The sequence below is a fragment of the Coregonus lavaretus genome (assembly GCF_964263955.1).
Source record: "Coregonus lavaretus genome assembly, chromosome: 33".
Taxonomy (NCBI): Eukaryota; Metazoa; Chordata; class Actinopteri; order Salmoniformes; family Salmonidae; genus Coregonus; species Coregonus lavaretus.
Genome location: NC_140020.1, coordinates 22,898,006 through 22,921,252, shown reverse-complemented (window position 1 = coordinate 22,921,252; position 23,247 = coordinate 22,898,006). Strand labels below are relative to the sequence as shown.

The window sequence follows — 23,247 nt, the reverse complement described above, 5'->3', positions numbered from 1 at the left end:
CGATGATGTGCATGCAATGCTTTGTTATTGAGAGGTTGTTTTTTTCTTTTTCGTGAGTTATGGTACCTCAGAGCTCCCCAGGTCACCCCCTTCTCGGGCGCTCACTTTTTGTTGTGGCACTTCCCGATTTACAAATTAAGCACTGGCTGGACGTATCTAACTGGTCTTGAAACTGTGACAACGGGCAGCTTCTCCCCGCTTGGCTCGATGGGATATGTAGTGATTTAGCCAACACAGCCATATATGTACACAGTCTTGTACCCTTAACCTTTTTTCAACTGACTATCTTATTTGTTCATTAAATAGGACTTTATTCATATAATGAGTAATCCAGGAATGTCACGAGTTAATTGACACGAGAAAACTCGAGAAAATAGCAACTCTTCAAATCGCAATGACAATAATGAATGGCTAAATTACTTCCGGACACTAGGGTCCGCGGAGCTCCTCCTCAACACTATACACTAGCGACACCCATTCAGTAGATATTTGAACCTTTTTAGTTATCATCTGTTCATGCACCAGATTGGAATGCACATTTTGTTTGCTCAAGTAAGTAACGTTTCCTTCATTTGTGAGTAGTTTTACTTGTAACGTTAACAATTAAGCAAGCTAGCTAACGTTACTTGGCTAGCTTGCTAACGTTAGCTAGCTAGCTAGGAACATGAATCGTTGTTAGCTAACTCAATGATAAATGCGGTTAAATTGGATAGTTTACTATTTGAGTGTGTCCTTGTTAGACGAGTTATTTAGCTAACTAACTGGCTAACGTTAGATGGTGTGTTAGCTTGATATCGACGTTTTATTCGTTTTGGAAATCAATATAGGCCCGATGTAGTGTAGTGGTAAAAAACAAATAGGTGGTAAACTGATTGTCGGTCGCGGTGAAACCGTAACACTTGCTATTCTTTTAATGCATTTTTCCACAGAAGGTGGGTAAACTGTAGCGCAAAATAAAAAAAGGTGAGTAAAGTGCGTTTACCCTCCACTACCACTGCATAGGCCTAGTATTATAATTGCTGTTTTTCTTCTTCTTTGGAATTGGGTTGGCGGATCGCATCCATCTTAATGGTGCATACACCGTCACCTACTGTACTGTACTGAAGTGTGAAGTCAGTTACGTCTACCTACGTTAAATTATCTTCATTATTCCTGTTCCTAAATAAAAAAATACAAAAAAGGCACCACCAACTAATCTTACACCTACACTATATATACAAAAGTATGTGGTCACCCCTTCAAAGTAGTGTATTCAGCTATTTCAGCCACACATGTTGCTGACAAGTGTATAAAATCGAGCACACAGCCGTGCAATCTCAATATAGACAAACATTGGCAGTAGAATGGCCTTACTGAAGAGCTCAGACTTTCAACGTGGCACCGTCATAGGATGCCACCTTTCCAACAAGTCAGTTAATCAAATTTCTGCCCTGCTAGAGCTGCCTCATTCAACTGTAAGTGCTGTTATTGTGAAGTGGAAATGTCTAGGAGCAAAAACAGCTCAGCCGCGAAGTGGTAGGCCACACAAGCTCACAGAACGGGACCGCCGAGTGCTGAAGTGCAAAGCACGTAAAAAGTATCTGTCCTCAGTTGTAACACTCACTACCGAGTTCCAAACTGCCTCTGGAAGCAACGTCAGCACAATAACTGTTCTTCGGGAGCTTCATGAAATGGGTTTCCATGGCCGAGTAGCTGCACACAAGCCTAAGATTACCATTCGCAATGCCAAGCGTCGGCTGGAGTGGTGTAAAGCCCGCCGCCATTGGACTCTGGAGCAGTGGAAATGCTTTCTCTCTAGTAAATGAATCACGCTTCAACATCTGGCAGTCCGATGGACAAATCTGTGTTTGGTGGCTGCCAGGAGAATGCTACCTGCCAGAATGCATAGTGCAAACTGTAAAGTTTTGGTGGAGGCGGAATAATTGTCTGGGGCTGTTGTTCATGGTTCGGGATAGGCCCTTTAGTTCCAGTGAAGGGAAATCTTAATGCTACAGCATACAATGACATTCTAGACAATTCTGTGCTTCCATCTTTGTGGCAACAGTTTGGGGAAGGTCCTTTCCTGTTTCAGCATAACAATGCCCCTGTGCACAAAGCGAGGTCCGTACAGAAATTGTTTGTCAAGATCGGTGTGGAAGAACTTGACTGGCCTTCACAGAGCCCTGACCTCAACCCCATTGAACGCCTTTGGGATGAATTGGAACGCTGACTGCGAGCCAGGCCTAATCGCCCAACATCAGTGCCTGACCTCACTAATGGTCTTGTGGTTGAATGGAAGCAAGTCCCCAGCGCAATATTCCAACATCTAGTGGAAAGCCTTCCCAGAAGAGTGGAGGCTGTTATAGCAGCCAAGGGGGGACCAACTCCATATTAATACCCATGACTTTGGAATGACATGTTCGACGAGCAGTTGTCCACATACTTTTGGTCATGTAGTGTGTGTACCACTATTTCATGAAAATATTAATTACCACCCCATTAACTCTTCTGGAGTAACATCTCATACACCCAGGTACTTCTCTGCAGTTGCCACCTACACTCATTAAAAACCCAATACCCCATTCCACTACTTTTAACCTATCTGCTCCTGTCCATGCCAACAGCCTGGGAGGACGGGACACCCCCCTCAACACACCCTGTAACTAAGTCAAATCTCGTATACCCCAAAACTTCTCTGCACAGATCTACTACTCACAGGTATCCTCTCAGGATCCCTCACACTTGATCCATCCTCCTCCACTTTCTTCACTGCCTCAGCATACGACACCCTCTGCACTACTTTGACTCTGGCCACTTAAATCTGTCTGTCTGTCTCACACCGGACACTTCCGATCCCCAGCAACATGAGCACCCCTACAATTGACACAACTTTATCTACCGAATCGACACAATCCTCTATCCCGTGCCCTCCTGCACACTTCCCACAGCTTGGAATCTCCCTCCTACACACTGCTGCAACATGGCCATAAACGTTGCAACTGAAACAGCACAGTGGATGACTTTGTCTGGTAGAGACTCTGACTCAAATGGACTGACAATGACTCTGTTTCACCACGCTCCCTACCGGGTCTGCGTCGCACCAAATGGCGGGCATCACAAACAAACAGAATTTTCAACTTCAATTGTTCCACCTCCACACGCTACCCCATAGATCACTCCTTTCAATGGTGCCCTATTCCTAAGAGCAAAGCAAAGAAACAGATCTTGACCCAAGTTGCGTGACACGAAGCACCTTCTCCCTCTGGTCAGAAGCAACACAAACAAATATCACAAGTCCACTACAGGTTACCTTTACTGATTCAACTACACCCAAATCCTTTCTCATAAAACCACAAATGGATCTGCCAAAAGGCAAGCGGTCCACTTTCTCCCAAAATTCCACTCCTACTGGTCCAGATTCTTTATCATATCTGACAGCATTCTTCCTCAACACACATCTTCCCACTACACTCGGCTGTTCTTCCTCACTGTCCGTAGTCACATCTATCCGTTCACCACGCTCTTGCTGCACCTTCATCCGCTACATTGCTTGCAGAGCACGTACTGATGGCGTTCCTCCAAAACCCAACTTCTGTTCCTTAGCCCACTTTACATGTCTGGCTATCTCTGACTTCTCCACGTCTCCTTCCGAACACCTACAAACCAAGCCTTTGGATTTCTTCCTTGCTTTTTTTTTTCTCTTCTTCTTCTTAGAATTTTTATTGACGGACTACATCCCAAAAAGTGTATTGAAGCCACCTACTGGGTGGGGTGAAAACTGAGAAACGTTATAGCAGAAAAAAGGGAATAGGGGAATGGTGAAAAACATACTCCAATGTCTACTCATCCCTACACAGGCTCTGGGTCCTGAGAGGGGGGAGTATCTTCCGACGGTATTCCCATGCATTGTTTCAGCCTCGAAGTCCTGAAGATCCAATAGCCCTTTTGCCGCTTTCACAATGATATCCAATTTCTTTTTTTATTAGTTTGTCCTGTACAATTAATCACCAGCGCAATGAACGCAACAAAACCCACCTTCTTCACCATTAGTATTTCAGGATATTTTATCTGATGAACAACATCAACAGGCTGCTGGTCATCCACTACCATAGCTTCATCATGTCTACAGTGGCTTGTGAAAGTATTCACCCCCCCTTGGCATTTTTCCTATTTTGTTGGCTTACAACCTGGAATTAAAATTGATTTTGGGGGGGGTTGTATCATTTGATTTACACAATATGCCTACCACTTTGAAGATGCAAAATATTTATTATTGTGAAACAAACAAGAAATAAGACAACAACAACAAAAACTTGAGCGTGCATAACTATTCACCCACCCCCCCAAAGTCAATACTTTGTAGAGCCACCTTTTGCAGCAATTCCAGCTGCAAGTCTCTTGGGGTATGTCTCTATAAGCTTGGCACATCTAGCCACTGTGGTTTTTGCCCAATCTTCAAGGCAAAACTGCTCCAGCTCCTTCAAGTTGTATGGGTTCTGCTGGTGTACAGCTATCTTTAAGTCATACCACAGATTCTCAGTTGGATTGAGGTCTGGGCTTTGACTAGGCCATTCCAAGACATTTAAATGTTTCCCCTTTAGCAGTATGCTTAGGGTCATTGTCCTGCTGGAAGGTAAACATCTGTCCCAGTCTCAAATCTCTGGAAGACTGAAACAGGTTTCCCTCAATAATTTCCCTGTATTTAGTGCTATCCATCATTCCTTCAATTCTGACCAGTTTCCAAGTCCCTGCCGATGAAAAACATCCCCACAGCATGATGCTGCCACCACCATGCTTCACTGTGGGGATGGTGTTCTCTGGGTGATGAGAGGTGTTGGGTTTGCCCCTGACCTGTTTGGAGAGCTCCTTGGTCTTCATGGTGCCGCTTGCTTGGTGGTGCCCCTTGCTTAGTGTTGTTGCAGACTCTGGGGCCTTTCAGAACAGGTGTGTATATATACTGAGATCATATGACACTTAGATTGCACACAGGTGGACTTTATTTAACTGATTATGTGACTTTTGAAGGTAATTGGTTGCACCAGATCTTATATAGGGGCTTCATAGCAAAGGGGGTGAATACATATGCACGCACCACTTTTCCGTTATTTCTTTTGTATAATTTTTTTCATTTCACTTCAACAATTTGGACTATTTTGTGTATGTCCATTACATGAAATCCAAATAAAAATCTGTGGTCCTCTGTAGCTCAATTGGTAGAGCATGGCGCTTGTAACGCCAGGGTAGTGGGTTCGATCCCTGGGACCACCCATACGTAAAAATGTATGCACACATGACTGTAAGTCGCTTTGGATAAAAGCGTCTGCTAAATGGCATATTATATTATTTAAATTACAGGTTGTAATGCAATAATATAGGAAAAACGGCAAGGGGGATGAATACTTTTGCAAGGCACTGTACTCTCTCCTTCAACAATTTTCACTGCCTCCGCATAGGAGACCTGCTCCACAGCCCTGATCCTCGCTACTTTTACCTCCTTCACCCTTCTCTGGAACATGATTCCCATTACAATTGCAGCATTGTGCATCCTCAGACTCTTCAACACTGATATTCCGTCTGCAAATACCTGACACATGGCAAAACTTTTAAAATGACATTGTAGTGGTTTTTGTACATATACAACTTCATAAACATTACAGAAAGCCTTTCCTCCTTCTTTCCATTTACAGTATGGGTTAATCAACGCGCACCAACTATTCCCGGCATGTTGTCCCCAAACCATGAAGCCTCGATATCCAGTGAGAGATGACACCTTTCTTCGGTGCCCTACTCTGAAAATCATAACTCTCCACTTCGTACATTGAAAGTTTATAGAGCCACAGAGCTTTCTCCTTTTTCTCATTCGATACACATGAAATCACCATCATACCGCTCCTGGTCAATCTGACCGACTCCACCTTTCCCAATTCTTCCTTCGTAACTGCAAATGGGTCTCCCAAATAAAAAATATTATTCATGAAACGTACTCCAACCAGAAACAGCGGTTCAATTCCAACTTGAGTTTTTTTTAGCTCCATTCTTATTTATTACCGTCGTCCAGTTATTCTTAACAACTTCACTCGCGCCAACATAATCAAACATTGCATCCGCTTCCGCCATTACACGGCCTGCCACCACCGGGCCAAATTCAAGCTCATCAGAGATTTGGGATATAATGATGTCTCCATGTGTCTCTGTCTCCACTCTAACAATGGGATTCGTTGTCCACAGAGCGGAATGGTGGGCTGTCAAGCTCCCGCCTATTCCTCTTTGGATTGGTGGATACATCTTGTTATTTTAATACTTTTTTGAATATTCGATGAGGGAGGTTGATGTCAACCGCCTGTATTCAATGGAAAGATGCTATGCTACTAGCCTCGTCATGAATATGCATAGCAATCTCGAGGCAACTCCGATATAGTATTTTTTTCTCCAAGTTGCCGGGATGTCACGTGTCCTACTTATCAGTACACTCGTAAAAACCTAAGCGTTAACAAACTTCTATTAGATCAAATCAACCTCACGTAGCAAATAAGCCATTACAATTTTTGTTGACCAAATTCAACACTCATTGACCTCCATACAAAAACTCCTCGCTTGGTGAGCGAAAGAAACGAAACAACGTCACCTGCTGGGAAGACAGATTTTTGGCCCAGTTATCCATCTCGCTTCACCTCTTTCCCTTTGAGTTCGTCCAGCCACCTTCCATTTTCTTCTTTTAAATTTATATTGGCGGATCGCAACCAACTGAAGGGTGCATACACCGCCACCTGTTGTACTGGAATGTGAGGCCGGCCACGCCCTCCCCATTAATCTATTTCTCTTATCTAGGTCTGTGTTTTCACCTACTGTTCTGGAGTGTGAAGGGAAGGGAAAAACTCAGCATGACAGACAGTGTCTTCTCTGTTTCACCACGCTCTCCACCGGGTCTGCGTCGCACCAAACAGGCGTCACAGACACACCGGGGATCTTCCATTTCAGCTGGTCCTCCTCAACACTTAACGCCACTCCAGTTATCACTCCTTTCAACGGCACCTTGTTCCGGAGAGCAAAGCATGTCACAGGTCTTATCCCGAGGCACGTGGTGCGGCGAGGCCGCTCCCTCTGGATGGAAGACAAAAACTAAATCACAAGTCCACTTTGAGTTACTTTCACCGATTTCAACATTTCCCAACCTCTTCTCCACCAACCCTGACACCACATGGATCAGCCAGAAGGCAAGGATCCATTCTCTCAAAAAATCTCACTCCTACTGGGACAGAATTAGAATCATCCTCGTCATTTACATTTACATTTTAGTCATTTAGCAGACGCTCTTATCCAGAGCGACTTACAGGAGCAATTCGGGTTAAGTGCCTTGCTCAAGGGCACATCGACAGATTTTTCACCTAGTCGGCTCGGGGATTAGTACCAGCGACCTTTCGGTTACTGGCACAACGCTCTTAACCACTAAGCTACCTGCCGCCCCATCGTCATCATCCTGATAAGGCCTGAACTCTGCAGTCTTCCCCGCATGTGCCACCGCAGGTAATTCCTCCTCACTCTCATCAGGTTCGTTTTCTGAGCTACCGAAGTGCGTATGTTTTTCAAATTTTTGTACTTTGACACCAATCTTTCTCACCACACCGCTTCCCTCTACACTCAGCTCCTTCTTCTCCACGCTCTTTCCACTCCTTCATCTGCTGTAATAGCAAATGGTTCTTGTATCTTGAATATTACCATATTCCTCCACTCCGGAAACCTTTATCCTTCTCATCCTCTCGTTGTAGCTAGTTAGCGAACGTCTCCTTCTTTTATGGTATATTGGCATTCACAATTTAGTGTGCATGCTGCCACCTACTGTCCGGAATGGAAACAGGATTTAAAAAAAACTGAACCGATGTACAAACTACCAAAATAAATAAATGAAACTAAATCAAACTACTTTTCTGTTAAAAATAAAACAGATAACTAGGTCTCCATTCCGTGTGACATTGTTTCAACTTCTGTGTTCTAGTCCTTAGAATCACTCTGTCTTCTTCTTCTATAGTATAGAGTACCACAGTATGAGTCATAATACCCATAAAACCTAGCGGTCAAACAGGGAAATGGTTCCAATCGTTTTTCCACCATTCATCTTTCCCATAGTGGTTTTTAGAAACACTTAAATTAAGGGCTGTGTTCCATGTAGGCTTACCCTGGCGTGATGTTTTGATAACTGTGTAAATCTCTCTAGGACTAGGTGACTTTTATCAGTATATTCACCTGTATTTACCCACAAAAATGGAAATGCTATTTAGCTGCTAATGTGGCGATCATAAACAACTTCAAATGCCATGATGATCTGGATGAGACTGCCGAATCGAGGCAAAGATAAGAATCTCTGGATTAACTATCTAATGTTAGCAAAATGTAGTAATGAATAAATTAGCTAAATTTCTTTAAATGGACTATTCTGTTAACTGTCTTATGCAAGTTTTAAATTGGCACAATACCTGTTAACAAAGGCATCAGATGACGTGCAGGAGCTTGCAGGGATTTGTAGTGTTACATGATGTCTACTTTGATGCTAATTAGCATTTTCGAATCTGAGAGTAAATAGAGCTGAATATATTGATAAAATGTACCTTGTCCGAGAGAGATTTACACTACCGTTCAAAAGTTTGCGGTCACTTAGAAATGTCCTTGTTTTCCATGAAAACATACATGAAATTAGTTTGAATAGAAAATATAACAAAATGAATAGGAAATGTAGTCATTGACAAGGTTAGAAATAGTGATTTTTAATTGAAATAATAATTGTCCTTCAAACTTTGCTTTCGTCAAATAATCATCAATTTGCAGCAATTACAGCCTTGCAGACCTTTGGCATTCTAGTTGTCAATTTGTTGAGGTAATCTGAAGAGATTTCACCCCATGCTTCCTGAAGGACCTCCCACAAGTTGGATTGGCTTGATGGGCACTTCTTACGTACCATACGGTCAAGCTGTTCCCACAACAGCTCAATAGGGTTGAGATCCGGTGACTGTGCTGGCCACTCCATTACAGACAGAATACCAGCTGACTGCTTCTTCGCTAAATAGTTATTGCATAGTTTGGAGCTGTGCTTTGGGTCTTTGTCCTGTTGTAGGAGGAAATTGGCTCCGATCAAGCGCCGTCCACAGGGTATGGCATGGCGTTGCAAAATGGAGTGATAGCCTTCCTTCTTCAATATCCCTTTTACCCTGTACAAATCTCTCACTTTACCACCACCAAAGCACCCCCAGACCATCACATTGCCTCCACCATGCTTGACAGATGGCATCAAGCACTCCTCTAGCATCTTTTAAATTGGTCTGCGTCTCACAAATGTTCTTCTTTGTGATCCAAACACCTCAAACTTTGATTTGTCTGTCCATAACCCTTTTTTCCAATCTTCCTCTGTCCAGTGTCTGTGTTCTTTTCTTTTTATTGGCCAGTCTGAGATACGGCTTTTTCTTTGCAACTCTGCCTAGAAGGTCAGCATTCCGGAGTCGCCTCTTCACTGTTGACGTTGAGACTGGTGTTTTGCGGGTATTATTTAATGAAGCTGCCAGTTGTGAGCGTCTGTTTCTCAAACTAGACACTAATGTATTTGTCCTCTTGCTCAGTTGTGCACCGGGACCCCCCAATCCTCTTTCTATTCTGGTTAGAGCCAGTTTGCGCTGTTCTGTGAAGGGAGTAGTACACAGCGTTGTACGAGATCTTCAGTTTCTTGGCAATTTCTCGCATGGAATAGCCTTCATTTCTCAGAACAAGAATAGACTGACGAGTTTCAGAAGAAAGTTATTTGTTTCTGGCCATTTTGAGCCTGTAATCGAACCCACAATTGCTGATGCTCCAGATACTCAACTAGTCTCAAGAAGGCCAGTTTTATTGCTTCTTTAATCAGCACTACAGTTTTCAGCTGTGCTAACATAATTGCAAAAGGGTTTTCTAATGATCAATTAGCCTTTTTAAAATGGTAAACTTGGATTAGCAAACACAAACGTGCCATTGGAACACAGGACTGATGGTTGCTGATAATGGGCCACTGTACGCCTATGTAGAAATACAATTTTAAAAAATCAGCCGTTTCCAGCTACAATAGCCATTTACAACATTAACAATGTCTACACTGTATTTCTGATCAATTTGATGTTATTTTAATGGACAAAAAAATTGCTTTTCTTTTGAAAACAAGGACATTTCTAAGTGACCCCAAACTTTTGAACGGTAGTGTACATGGTTATCAAGACGTCACGCCAGGGTATTCCTACATGAAACAGAGTCCTTATTTTGTGTTTCTAAAATCCCTTATGGAAAAAATGAGTGGTGGAAAAACGATTGGAACCATTTCCCTGTTTTGACCGCTAGGTTTTGTGGGTATTATGACACCTCCACTGTGGGGCTCTATTATGGCAGTCCGCAAACGCAGGTTTTAGGTACATGTCACCACCTACTGTATAGGGTGAAAACTGGGGAACTTTAACACAGAAAAACAAAGGGAAAGGATGAAAAAAAACATACTTATATTATTTCAACAGTGCTTGATGATGTAGCCAAGCTTGTGAGCTTTGTGTCACGCCTGGAAGTTAAACTAGAGGGAACAAAGGGTTGTCACCTTTTGGTCTTCATTTAAGGTTAGGGTTAGTCATAAGGTTAGCAGTGTGGTTAAATGAAACTGGGATACCTAGTCAGTTGCACAACTGAATGCATTCAACCAAAATATGTCTTCCGCATTTAACCCAACCTCGCTGAATCAGAGACCATAAGCTTGGCACCTAAGATTTTAAGAAGATCAATTGTAGAAATAGGCAGGGTTTAGCCATTTGTGGCTGTGGTAGCTAGTGACGGCCAGAACACGGTGTCCAATGTCTTGAAATGTATTTTGCTTGCTTACACTCTGATAAACAATGGTTATGTCTTCTGCCTAGGTGGTGTCTACTGTCCAGTGCATCAGGGGAAGTTTTAATTGCTGGTGCGACCTAGATAGTGGTCTGATGCATTGCCAAAACGTCCAGACTGGAACCAAGCAATGCACAGAGGAGGCTGCCCTGCACGGGTGTCTAACTCCAGTCCTTGAGGGCAGCTGCAGTGTCTGTGGGTTTTCCTTTCTCCATTGCACTTAACTGATCAGCCAATGTTATTGATTGGAGGCCAATGTACACCAGCGGTGTACTATATTAGTTAATGTGCAACATCCTGAACTTTACAGATAGAAATGGAATGAATAGACTCTAGACGATTCCCATTTCTAGATGACAGACAATCATATCTATTCTGCATAAAACATTTATATCTGAGCGTACTCTAATGTTGCACCTGAACGGGGCCCAGTTCTAAATTAGACACTGATTTAAAAGGGAAAAATGAATATCTGAATTGTATAGCGCACACCATAGAAAAACTGTTTAAAATAGAAAACACAAACAAGCGTATCTTATTGAACAACATTTCACTCCGTTTCGGGTCACTGTCTTTCATTTCGTGCCTACTGAACATGACCCAGCAGACACTGCGGCAGCCCTCCAGGTATTGAGCCCAGCTGTACAGGCATAAGCCCTCAGGGTTTTAGTTTGGCTTCAGAGAAGATGGATGATTGCAGTGGGACACCGGGGCTGAATGTTTACGTCAAAGAGGAGGAGGAGGAGGTGCAGGTGGAGGATTTCACATTGAAGGACAAGGAGGCATTCACAGTGAAGGAGGAAAAGGAGGAGGAAGCTTTCACAGTGAAGGAAGAGGTGTTGACTTTCACGTTTAAAAAAGAAGAGGAGGAGGTTTCAACATTAAAAGAAGAAGAGGAGGAGGAGGTTATCACAGTGAAAATTGAGGAGGATGGAGGTAAGAATTGCACAAGTAGGCCTAAGCAATGGCTTGAAAATGTCATTTCAACTCTTCAGTAGGACTGAAAGGGCATTTTGATGTTCTTCATTTAAGTTCCCAAGGGGATGTTCCACTCAAAATACAATTTAGCATGATTCTGAACACATAACTTGGCTGTTGATTCCCCAAGACAGACAATTTTTATATTTAGTTCACTTATATTAACATGATTTTGTTGGGTCGGTATTGCCATAGAGCCCCATTCAATTTAATTCCGAACATTTGTCAACACTGAACACTCCTATCCAACTCCTATTATAGCCAGTATCGCTTTCTGAAGAATGTGTCTGCATTAGATTTGTAAAAAGTCACTTTATTGCTAGAAAAAGTCTGTGCTTGCTTCAGCTGCTAAAAATGCTAAATGCTAACCGGAAAAGGGAGAAGTGGTAGGGAGCTGACAACGGTTATGTTATAACGCCTTCTAGCAAATATGTAACTTTATTTATTATTTTGTGCTGATAGTATATTTTTACTTATTTCCAAAATTATTCTCTTCGTCACAGGAGAGAGGCCTAGCCCCAGCACCGAGACTAGATGGGGCTCAAAGAGTGGAAGAAGTTCGATACAGGAACCGGACTGGCGAGCTCCCGTGGAGAAACCTCACTGCTGTTCCCAGTGTGGAAAAACCTTCTCAGAGTCCGGAAACCTGAAGCAACACATGCGGACGCACAGCGGAGAGAGACCTTACCACTGCTCCAAATGCGGGAAACGCTTCATACAATTGGGACACTTCAACAGCCACCAGCGCACGCACACGCAGGAGAAACCGTTCAGTTGCGGTGAGTGCGGGAAAAGTTTCTCTCAGAGAATCAATTTGAAGAAGCACCAGCTCACGCACTCCGGTGAGAGGCCTTTCCTGTGCTCTGACTGCGGGAAGAGTTTCTCTTCATCCACCAACCTTAAAAGACACCAGAGCACGCACAGCAATGAAAAGCCATTCCAGTGCACCAACTGTGAGAAAAGTTTCACTCATATACACCACTTGACACGTCATCAGACCGTACACACAGGGGAGAAACCTTACACTTGCTCTGACTGTGGGAGGAGTTTCTCCCTCCAGGGGACTTTAAAGAAACACCAGCGCACACACACCGGAGAGAAACCGTACCAGTGCTTGCTCTGCGGGAAGAATTTCTCTCTTTCAGTGGCGCTGAAGAGACACCAGCTCATGCACACTGGGGAGAAACCATACCAATGCTCTCAGTGCGGGAAGAGTTTCACCCAAAAGGGACAATTAACTCAACACCAAGGCACACATGAACTAGAAAAACCTTACCCCTGCTCCCAGTGTGGGAAGAGTTACTCCTCAGCCCCCTCCTTAAAAGCACATCAGAGGACTCACACAGAGTCAACGTCACTCGCGATGACGCCACATTTCATTAAGTAAATTATTGAACTGGTTGTCTCTGATTGGGAGTGATAGGCTACATTTGAAACTATAGATTGTGCCTTAAATGCTTTGTCACCTTCATGTTCAAACAAAACCTTTAGGCCCAATTCCGTTTTCTCCCTGAAGTGTTCACTTGCACAGATTTAAAAGGAATGGACTGGGTTGCATTCAGTACCACAGAACAGTGCGCAACCTTGAATTCAATGGAAACGGCACTGTAATGAACGACCAGTTAAAAAACTTTGGGCCAATTGCAACCAGATTATCGCCAGCTGATCTTTAGTTAAACCAGCAATAGGCAATAAATCACCCATACAGCTGATCTCAATTGCAACCATTATTGGACACCAATTACCTCTACCTAAAGTGGATGTTGGGCTTTACTCTTAGTCCTAATTTTTCAAGACTATTTTGCCCTCTGTTGGGTATTATCATCGGAACAGTTTAATCCTGTTTTTTTAGCAGATTGAAGGCGATTTATCTATTTGACAAGCATTCCATACAACTCAAAGTATTTAATTTCCTTTTTTGCCATGGCAAATCTACTATGGCAATGTAGCCTACCCTACACATTTTATGAATGTAAAAGTAATGGTGTAGGATACATTTGTTTCCAATTTATGTAATCCATTAATGATTTTAACTTGTCTAAATAAAATAAGGCAATTTTTTATCAAGAGAGGTGAAGAAAATATTCCTGAACTGTAGGATACAAATTTGAAACTAAATTGTAATTGTGTTGTAGGCAATTTTTTATTAAATGATCTTGTATTGTACTTAATTAAAGTGCTTCATTTTATATTGATATTTAAATTGTCTATCATATGTTGCTGCAATCCATATCACTTTCATTTACAATATGGTAATTAATTAAGTTGGGCTTCAATAACTTTATTTTCTTAGAAGAGTAGCCTCGATGGAGGCATAATTTGGCGTATGTTTTTTGACAGGCTACATTTCCAGTCAAATTTTTATTTCAGTTGTAATATGTAATTCTTCCATTGATCTTTTTCCTATTTTCAGTTCATTCTTCCTGATAGGAAATATTACTTCATTGGGATGGGAGTAGTGAACGCAGACAAGGATAATTTTCGCTGTCTAGTATCATGCCGGCTTGACACTGTAACGACGTCATACGTCAGTATGTATGCACTCACTAACTGTAAGTCGCTCTGGATAAGAGCGTCTGCTAAATGACTAAAATGTAAATATCAGCTGGTCTGTTAGTTTATTCTGGTGTTCTTTTCGTTGCAATCACTGTTATTTTAGCTCAGAGCTCCGTGTAATCTCCCGGTAGTATCGTTTTAAGGAAACCAGTGTTAACACAGTGGTGAGTGCGAAGTTCAGCTTGTTTGTTGCAATGAACTCGTTGTGACTATGGTGGCCCAGAGGGCAGATCCCATATGGTGTGCAGCACGAGTTTTGCGATTTACGATGGTCACACCAATATTGATCAGGCAACACCTAACCACACCCACCAAATGGGAATAAACATACCTCAAAGGCTGTAGAAGAAAGGTGCGCACTGTTTTGGGGCAACGTGTCATTCAGTATAAACCATCACGCAAATTAGCAAACGTTGAAGTGAATTGAATGCACCCCTGGTGTTATGCTGCGTTCGTAACCAAGTGGGAGGTGGGAATTTCCCACTTGTACAGTCATAAATACCAGTTGGATGCATTCGCATGCTTTGAACTCGTTGAGAAACGCTAATGTCCAACAAGCTGCGTAAACATAAACTAACAGTACAGCTATCATGCTTGTTAACAAATTAGTGTTCAAAAACCATATTAATAGATAGCTTTTTATAAATAATGTGTTGTTGCATTTAAAGGTCCAATGCAGATGTGTTTATCTAAATATCAAATCATTTCTGGTTAGCAATTAAGTACTTTACTGTCTATAAACAAAATAAACAAATAACTTCTTAGCAAAGAGCAATTTCTCGAGCAAGAATTTTGCTAGGACTGTCTGGGAGGGGGAAACTTGCTGTTATTGGCAGAGAGGTTTGGAACTCTCTTTCTTATTGGTCTATTAACTAATTTACCACCTGGTGATGTCACAATGCAGGCCAAAACTATATCCCGCCAAAACTATATCCCACTAAAACAGGCAGATATTTTAGGCTGTCTTTTCAAACAGCTCTTACACTAAAAGGGCATTATCATCATTTTCACAATTTCACAGTATTATTCTAACCTCGTAGTGTGGAAATGTCACATTGTGCCCATGCTGTCACAGTTGCTACAATAGCACAGATACAAAGATGAGTCCTCTATATATCTATGATTTTCCCCAGTGGTATGTGGTAAATTTCCACTTCCCACTTGGTTACAAACGCAGCATAAGGAATGTGTTGGGAACTCCCTCCAGCCAGTGCATACACCAATCCAATGGCACTAAATCTTTGAGGGGGAGTGAACAACTTGGGGGAAAAGGGGGAGAAACTAAATTGGGTGTGTACCTTCCACCCCTTTACTAATCCCACTTCTCTGATATTGGACTGCACTAAGTAAACTGACTGAAGTTCAATGCTCACTGCATGTAATGGCTGAATTGATTATGATATACTGTATTTTATTCATATGATCTTACTAATATGGTTGTTGTATTTATTATAATTTTTTTCAGCCTTGTAAAACCAAGCAAATTGTCAAATGGCAAAATATTTCTGATTGTAAAATGTAATCACCTCAACAGATAGATCAGAACTTCAAGCAGCTTTGTCCAACATACAAGTTAGCCATTATTGCACAAATTAATATATATATATCAATGTAATCAGCACAGATGTTACTAATCTGGTTCTCTTATTGATTCTATTCAATAAAAACATAGGATGCTTGAAAAGTTATTTATTGAAAATTATAAAAGTGGGGAAGAAAGGAGAATGGAAGTTGTAGGAAAGTGTTAAGGCTCTGTTTTCAGCTGGCCTTAAGCCAGCACAATTGGCAAATGCATGCTCATTTACAATTTCGACCTGTTAAAGCCGGTGCTCTTCTACACTGAACAAAAAATATAAACGCAGAAAGCAACGGTTTCAAAGATTTTACTGAGTTACAGTTCATATAAGGAAATCGGTCAATTGAAATAAATAAATTGGGCCCTAATCAATGGATGTCACATGACTGTGAATATAAGGTAGGGGCGTGGATCAGAAAACCAGTCAGTATCTGGTTTATTTGGTATTTTATAAGGCTCCCCATTAGCTGTTGCAAAAGCAGCAGCTACTATTCCTGGGGTCCACACAAAACATGAAACATGACATAATACAGAACATTAATAGACAAGAACAGCTCAAGGACAGAACTACATAAAAAAAAATTCTAAGGCACAAGTAGCCTACGTATCAATACATACACACAAACTATCTAGGTCAAATAGGGGAGAGGCGTTGTGCTGTGAGGTGTTGCTTTATCTGTTATTTTTTTAAACCAGGTTTGCTGTTTATTTGAGCAATATGAGATGGAACGGAGTTCCATGCAATAAAGGCTCTATATAATACTGTACGCTTTCTTGAATTTGTTCTGGATTTGGGGACTGTGAAAAGACCACTGGTGGCATGTCTGGTGGTGTAAGTGTCTGTGTCAGAGCTGTGTGTAAGTTGACTATGCAAACAATTTGGGATTTTCAACACATTAATGTTTCTTATAAAAAGAAGAAGGGATGCAGTCAGTCTCTCCTCAACTCTTAGCCAAGAGAGACTGGCATGCATAGTATTTATATCAGCCCTCTGATTACAATGAAGAGCAAGACGTGCCGCTCTGTTCTGGGCCAGCTGCAGCTTAACTAGGTCTATCCTTGCAGCACTCAACCAAATGACTGGACAATAATCAAGATAAGACTAAACTAAAGCCTGCAGAACTTGCTTTTTGAAGTGTGGTGTAAAAAAAGCAGAGCATCTCTTTATTACAGACAGACCTCTCCCCATCTTTACAACCATTGAATCTATATGTTTTGACCATGACAGTTTACAATCTAAGGTAACGCCAAGTAATTTAGTCTCAACTTGATCAACAGCCACACCATTCATTACCAGATTCAGCTGAGGTCTAGAACTTAGGGAATGATTTGTACCAAATACAATGCTCTTAGTTTTAGAGATGTTCAGGACCAGTTTATTACAGGCCACCCATTCCATAACAGACTACAACTCTTTGTTAAGGGTTTCAGTGACTTCAATAGCTGTGGTTGCTGATGCGTATATGGTTGAATCATCAGCATACATGGACACACATGATTTGTTTAATGCCAGTGGCAGGTCATTGGTAAAAATAGAAAAGTGTAGAGGGCCTAGAGAGCTGCCCTGCGGTACACCACACTTTACATGTTTGACATTAGAGAACCTTCCATTAAAGAAAACCCTCTGAATCCACGATATGGCAGAGGTTGAAAAGCCATGTGCAGCCAAAACTTATTAGCCACTCCTTTTGCCCCATCTCTTTCAACCATACAATTTTTTAATTCCTCATCAATCCACGGAGCCTTCACAGTTCTAACAGTCAATTTCTTAACAGGTGCATGTTTATCAATAATTGGAAGAAGCAATTTCAAAAATTCATCAAGTGCGGCGTCTGGATGCTCCTTATTAATCACATCATACCAACAAATATTTTTAACATCATCCACATAAGTCACAGCAAAATCTTTTGTATGATCTCTTTAACACTATTTTAGGCCCAGCTTTTGGAACTTTGGCTTTCCTGGATATACAGTTGAAGTCAGAAGTTTACATACCAAAGTAGGTTGGAGTCATTAAAACTCGTTTTTCAACCACTCCACAAATTTCTTGTTAACAAACTATAGTTTTGGCAAGTCGGTTAGAACATCTAATTTGTGCATGACACAAGTAATTTTTCCAACAATTGTTTACAGACAGATTATTTCACTTATAATTCACTGTATCACAATTCCAGTGGGTCAGAAGGTTACATACACTAAGTGGACTGTGCCTTTAAACAGCTTGGAAAATTACAGAAAATGATGTCATGGCTTTAGAAGCTTCTGATAGGCTAATTGACATCAATTGAGTCAATTGGAGGTGTACCTGTGGATGTATTTCAAGGCCGACCTTCAAACTCGGTGCCTCTTTGCTTGACATCATGGGAAAATCAAAAGAAATCAGCCAAGACCTCAGAAAAACAATTGTAGACCTCCACAAGTCTGGTTCATCCTTGGGAGCAATTTCCAAACGCCTGAAGGTACCACGTTCATCTGTACAAACAATAGTACGCAAGTATAAACACCATGGGACCACGCAGCCGTCAAAATGCTCAGGAAGGACACGTGTTCTGTCTCCTAGAGATGAACGTACTTTGGTGTGAAAAGTGCAAATCAATCCCAGAACAACAGCAAAGGACCTTGTGAAGATGCTGGAGGAAACAGGTACAAAAGTATCTATATCCACAGTAAAACTAGTCCTATATCGACATAACCTGAAAGGCTGCTCAGCAAGGAAGAAGCCACTGCTCCAAAACCGCCATAAAAAAGCCAGACTACAGTTTGCAACTGCATATGGGGACAAAGATCGTACTTTTTGGAGAAATGTACTCTGGTCTGATGAAACAAAAATAGAACAGTTTGGCCATCATGACCATCGTTATGTTTGGAGGAAAAAGGGGGTGCTTGCAAGCCGATGAACACCATCCCAACCGTGAAGCACGGGGATTGCAGCATCATGCTGTGGGGGTGCTTTGCTGCAGGAGGGACTGGTGCACTTCACAAAATAGATGGCATCATGAGGAAGGAAAATTATGTGGATATATTGAAGCAACATCTCAAGACATCAGTCAGGAAGTTAAAGCTTGGTCGCAAATGAGTCTTCCAAATGTACAATGACCCCAAGCATACTTCCAAAGTTGTGGCAAAATGGCTTAAGGACAACAAAGTCAAGGTATTGCCCTGACCTCAATCCTATAGAAAATGTGTGGGCAGAACTGAAAAAGCGTGTGCGAGCAAGAAGGCCTACAAACCTGACTCTGTTACATCAACTCTGTCAGTAGGAATGGGCCAAAATTCACCCAACTTATTGTGGGAAGCTTGTGGAAGGCTACCCGAAACTTTTGACCCAAGTTAAACAATTTAAAGGTAATGCTACCAAATACTAATTGAGTTTATGTAAACTTCTGACCCACTGGGAATATGAAATAAAATAAATAAAAGATGAAATAAATCATTCTCTATACTATTATTCTGACATTTCACATTCTTAAAATAAAGTGGTGATCCTAACTGACCTAAAACAGGGAATTTATACTAGGATTAAATATCACAATTGTGAAAAACTGAGTTTAAATGTATTTGGCTAAGGTGTATGTAAACTTCCGACTTCAACTGTAGCCTCTATATTGTGATCACTGCATCCAGTGGGTACGAATACAGCTTTAGAACAAAGTTCTACAGTATTAGTAAAAATGTGATCGATACATGTGGATGATCTTGTTCCTGTAGTGTTTGTAAACACCCTGGTAGGTTGATTAATAACCTGAACCAGATTACAGGCACTGGTTACAGTGAGAAGCTTCCTCTTGAGCGGACAGCTTGATGAAAACCAATCAATATTCAGGTCCCCAAGAAAGTAGACCTCTGTTTACATCACATACACTATCAAGCATTTCACACATATTATTTAGATACTGACTGTTAGCACTTGGTGGCCTATAGCAACACCACAAAAGAAAAGGCTTTAGATGTGCCAAGTGAACCTGCAACCACAACACTTCAATAACACTTGACATAAGATATTATCTAAGCATTACAGGGATATGGCTCTGAATATATACAGCAACACCTCCCCGTAAGCATTTCTGTCTCTTCTACAGATGTTTTATCCTTGTATTGCTACTGCTGTATCATCAAATGAATTATCTAAGTGAGTCTCATAAATGGCTAATATATGAATGTTAGCTGATTTTAGCAAGTTATTGATTTCAATAACCTTATTTCTAAGGCTACATATATTAATATTGGCTATTTTCAGCCCTTTCCTGGGTAGCTTATCAGAGATAGACATAATACTGAAAATAGCAAATAAAGCAAGAGAAAGAAATATACATTCAGCAGTCCATTAATCAATTGGTGTGTGTGTGTGTGCTGCGGGGTTGAAGCTACGAACCCATAGGCTTGGCTCTCTCATCCCTTCCAGGCTTCTGGGAGGGAGGGTGGACAATGAGCCTGTCATAGTGGATGTAAGCAATGCCCCCACGCGCTCTGGCAGCTTTCATGGCTGGGATAAGTTATTTCCTCTTCTGGAGCACAGCTTCAGGATAGTCCTTGTTTAGGAAGATATACGTTCCTCTCAAGTTTTTGGCTCTTTCCAGAACAGCTAACTTGTCCTTGAACCTCAGGAACTTGACACTATCAGTCTGGGCCTGTCACCTGGGCCGGTGGTGGGTTTTCCAGTCCTGTGGGCACGCTCCACCTCAATCTTCCTGTGGTCCATCTTCAATTTCTCAGAGATAATTTCCCTCACTTTGTCCTCAGACTCCGTCCAGGTCTCGTGGAGATTCTGCAATTCCGTCCACAACCATGTTGTTCCGCCTTGATTGTCCCTCGAGATCCATGATTTCTCCTTCATTGTTATCATGGATTCACACACAGAACTGATGTCCTCTCTCAATGACTTACAGATTGCTGTCATCTTGCCATTCTCCTGTTTCAACTCATCGAGCTGACCCTGGGAGAAATGCAAACTGTTCTTCAGGTCCTGGACCTCTCTGGTCAGGTCATCCATTATTTTATTAGTTGAATCAACCAGTATTTGGACAAAACACTTGAAGCTATTTTCTTGTTGTTGTAACAACTGCTTGTAGAACTCTTTTTAATCGTTTAAAAGATCCTTCACCTCTGTCCTCAACGGTACTACCACCGGCTTTGGTCTTTGTCATGGTAGCTAGCCACGTAGGTTACGCTGTTACTCCTCGCAGTTCCAGACAGGGCAGGTCACAGGAAAGATTGAAAACAACAACAGACAGCAGGGATCTTGACAGCCACAAATCCAAGACAATCCGTGGTCCCAGCCACAATGGCTAACCGCGTCACGGGCTGCGTTCAAGCCCTCAAGAAAACCCTGCTAGCTTGATAGGCTAGCTGCTACGCCAAATAGCTCCTCAGACCTGGCCTTCGTTGGCAGGATCACTGGACAGAGACTAGCAGTCCCATCAACTGATGCCAACTCCGTCGCGGGATACAAACTAAAAAGTTAGCTAGGCACTAAAACTTTCCAATACACTTTCAAAACAACAAACTTTTCAAAACAACCAAACCGAGCTCTCCCTCGTTCCTCGTTCCTACCATATGCCTCATGCAGCCCGGCACATCTCCTTTGCATAGATCAGGCTGTTGATTGTGGCCTGTGGAATGTTGTCCACTCCTCTTCAATGGCTGTGCAATGTTGCTGGATATTGGCAAGAACTGGAGCACGCTGTTGTACACGTCGATCCAGAGCATCCCAAACATGCTCAATGGGTGACATGTCTGGTGAGTATGCAGGCCATGGAAGAATTGGGACATTTTCAGTTTCCAGGAATTTTGTACAGATCCTTGCGACATGCTGAAACATCAGGTGGTGGCGGATGAATGGCACGACAATGGGTCTCAGGATCTCATCACGGTATCTCTGTGCATTCAAATTGGCATCGATAAAATGCAATTGTGTTCGTTGTCCGTAGGTTATGCCTGCCCATACCATAACCCCAACGCCACCATGGGGCACTCTGTTCACAACAATGACATTAGCAAACCGCTCGCCCACACAACGCCATACACGCTGTCTGTTATCTGCCTGGTACAGTTGAAACCGGGATTAATCCGTGAAGAGCACATTTCTCCAGCGTGCCAGTGGCCATCGAAGGTGAGCCGCCTACAAGTCCGGTCAAGACCCTGGTGAGGACGACGAGCACGCAGATGAGCTTCCTTGAGCCAGTTTCTGACAGTTTGCAGAAATTATTCGGTTGTACAAACCCACAGTTTCATCAGCTGTCCAGGTGGCTGGTCTCAGACAATCCCGCAGGTAAAGAAGCCGGATGTGGAGGTCCTGGGCTGGCGTGGTTACACGTGGTCTGCGGTTGTGAGGCCAGTTGGACGTACTGCCAAATTCTCTAAAACAACGTTAGAGGTGGCTTATGGTAGAGAAATTAACATTCAATTCTCGCAACAGCACTGGTGGACATTCCAGCAGTCAACGTGCCAATTGCACGCTCCCTCAAAACTTGAGACATCTGTGGCATTGTGTTGTGTGACAAAACTGCACATTTTAGAGTGGCCTTTTATTGTCCCCAGCACAAGGTGCACCTGTGTAATGATCATGCTGTTTAATCAGCTTCTTGATAGGAGAAAGGAGAAATGCTCACTAACAGGGATGTTAACAAATGTGTGCACAACATTTGAGAGAAATATGCTTTTTGTGCATATGGAACATTTCTGGGATTATTTATTTCAGCTCATGAAACATAAGACCAACACTTTACATGTTGCGTTTATATTTTTGTTCAGTGTATTTTCAAACCCTAGAACCATGATTGGTAATTTGTCTGTATTATTTGAGCTCGCTTGCACTGAGGTGGGAGGGGTGGTAATATCTGAGGTGTGTCCTTAAAGTGCGCCAAGGTGCCAATTCCAGTATGCGCAGGTGCCTGGTGGGGATATTTAAGAGCAACCGAAAGCTGCTCTTAGTGGTAACGCGGTTGACTAAGGCATGGATTTTGACAGCGGAAGCGCAGCCAGCCGTGACGCACAGTACCTATATGCACATGGAACAAGAAATACAGTATGTGCTTTTTGTGCCTGTAAACCTCGAATTTTGAAACATACAAAACTAGTGTTTTTGTCACAATTTCATTTCATTTGATTAAAAACCAAGCATAGCTCTCAATGAAAGCTGTTATGTCATACCCAATGCATTTACCAAGTAGCCAAGACTATCGATAAAGGGTTTGGCTCATGAGACCACTTTCAAATAAATGTTAATCACCAGAGCTTTGTTAAAATATCAAATTTGTCAGCAGCAAAACAGTGAATAC

General features: G+C 42.1%; 1 protein-coding gene across 1 annotated transcript; it reads left to right on the top strand.

The window, feature by feature from the left end:
• The first annotated feature begins 425 nt into the window (after positions 1–425).
• Positions 426–14,033, top strand: LOC311108805 (uncharacterized protein). The gene is made up of 3 exons (XM_084151568.1): positions 426–552; positions 10,890–11,796; positions 12,342–14,033. The coding sequence occupies exons 2-3, from the start codon at positions 11,547–11,549 to the stop codon at positions 13,223–13,225; spliced, it is 1,134 nt and encodes a 377-aa protein (XP_084007694.1). The 5' UTR covers positions 426–552; positions 10,890–11,546; the 3' UTR covers positions 13,226–14,033.
• Positions 14,034–23,247: the final 9,214 nt, after the last annotated feature.

Excerpts from the sequence above, each read along its gene's own strand:
- LOC311108805 (XM_084151568.1), top strand. The coding sequence starts at position 11,547 with ATGGATGATTGCAGTGGGACACCGGGGCTGAATGTTTACGTCAAAGAG. Across the intron at positions 11,797-12,341 it reads GAAAATTGAGGAGGATGGAG|GAGAGAGGCCTAGCCCCAGC; the intron begins GTAAGAATTGCA and ends TCTTCGTCACAG.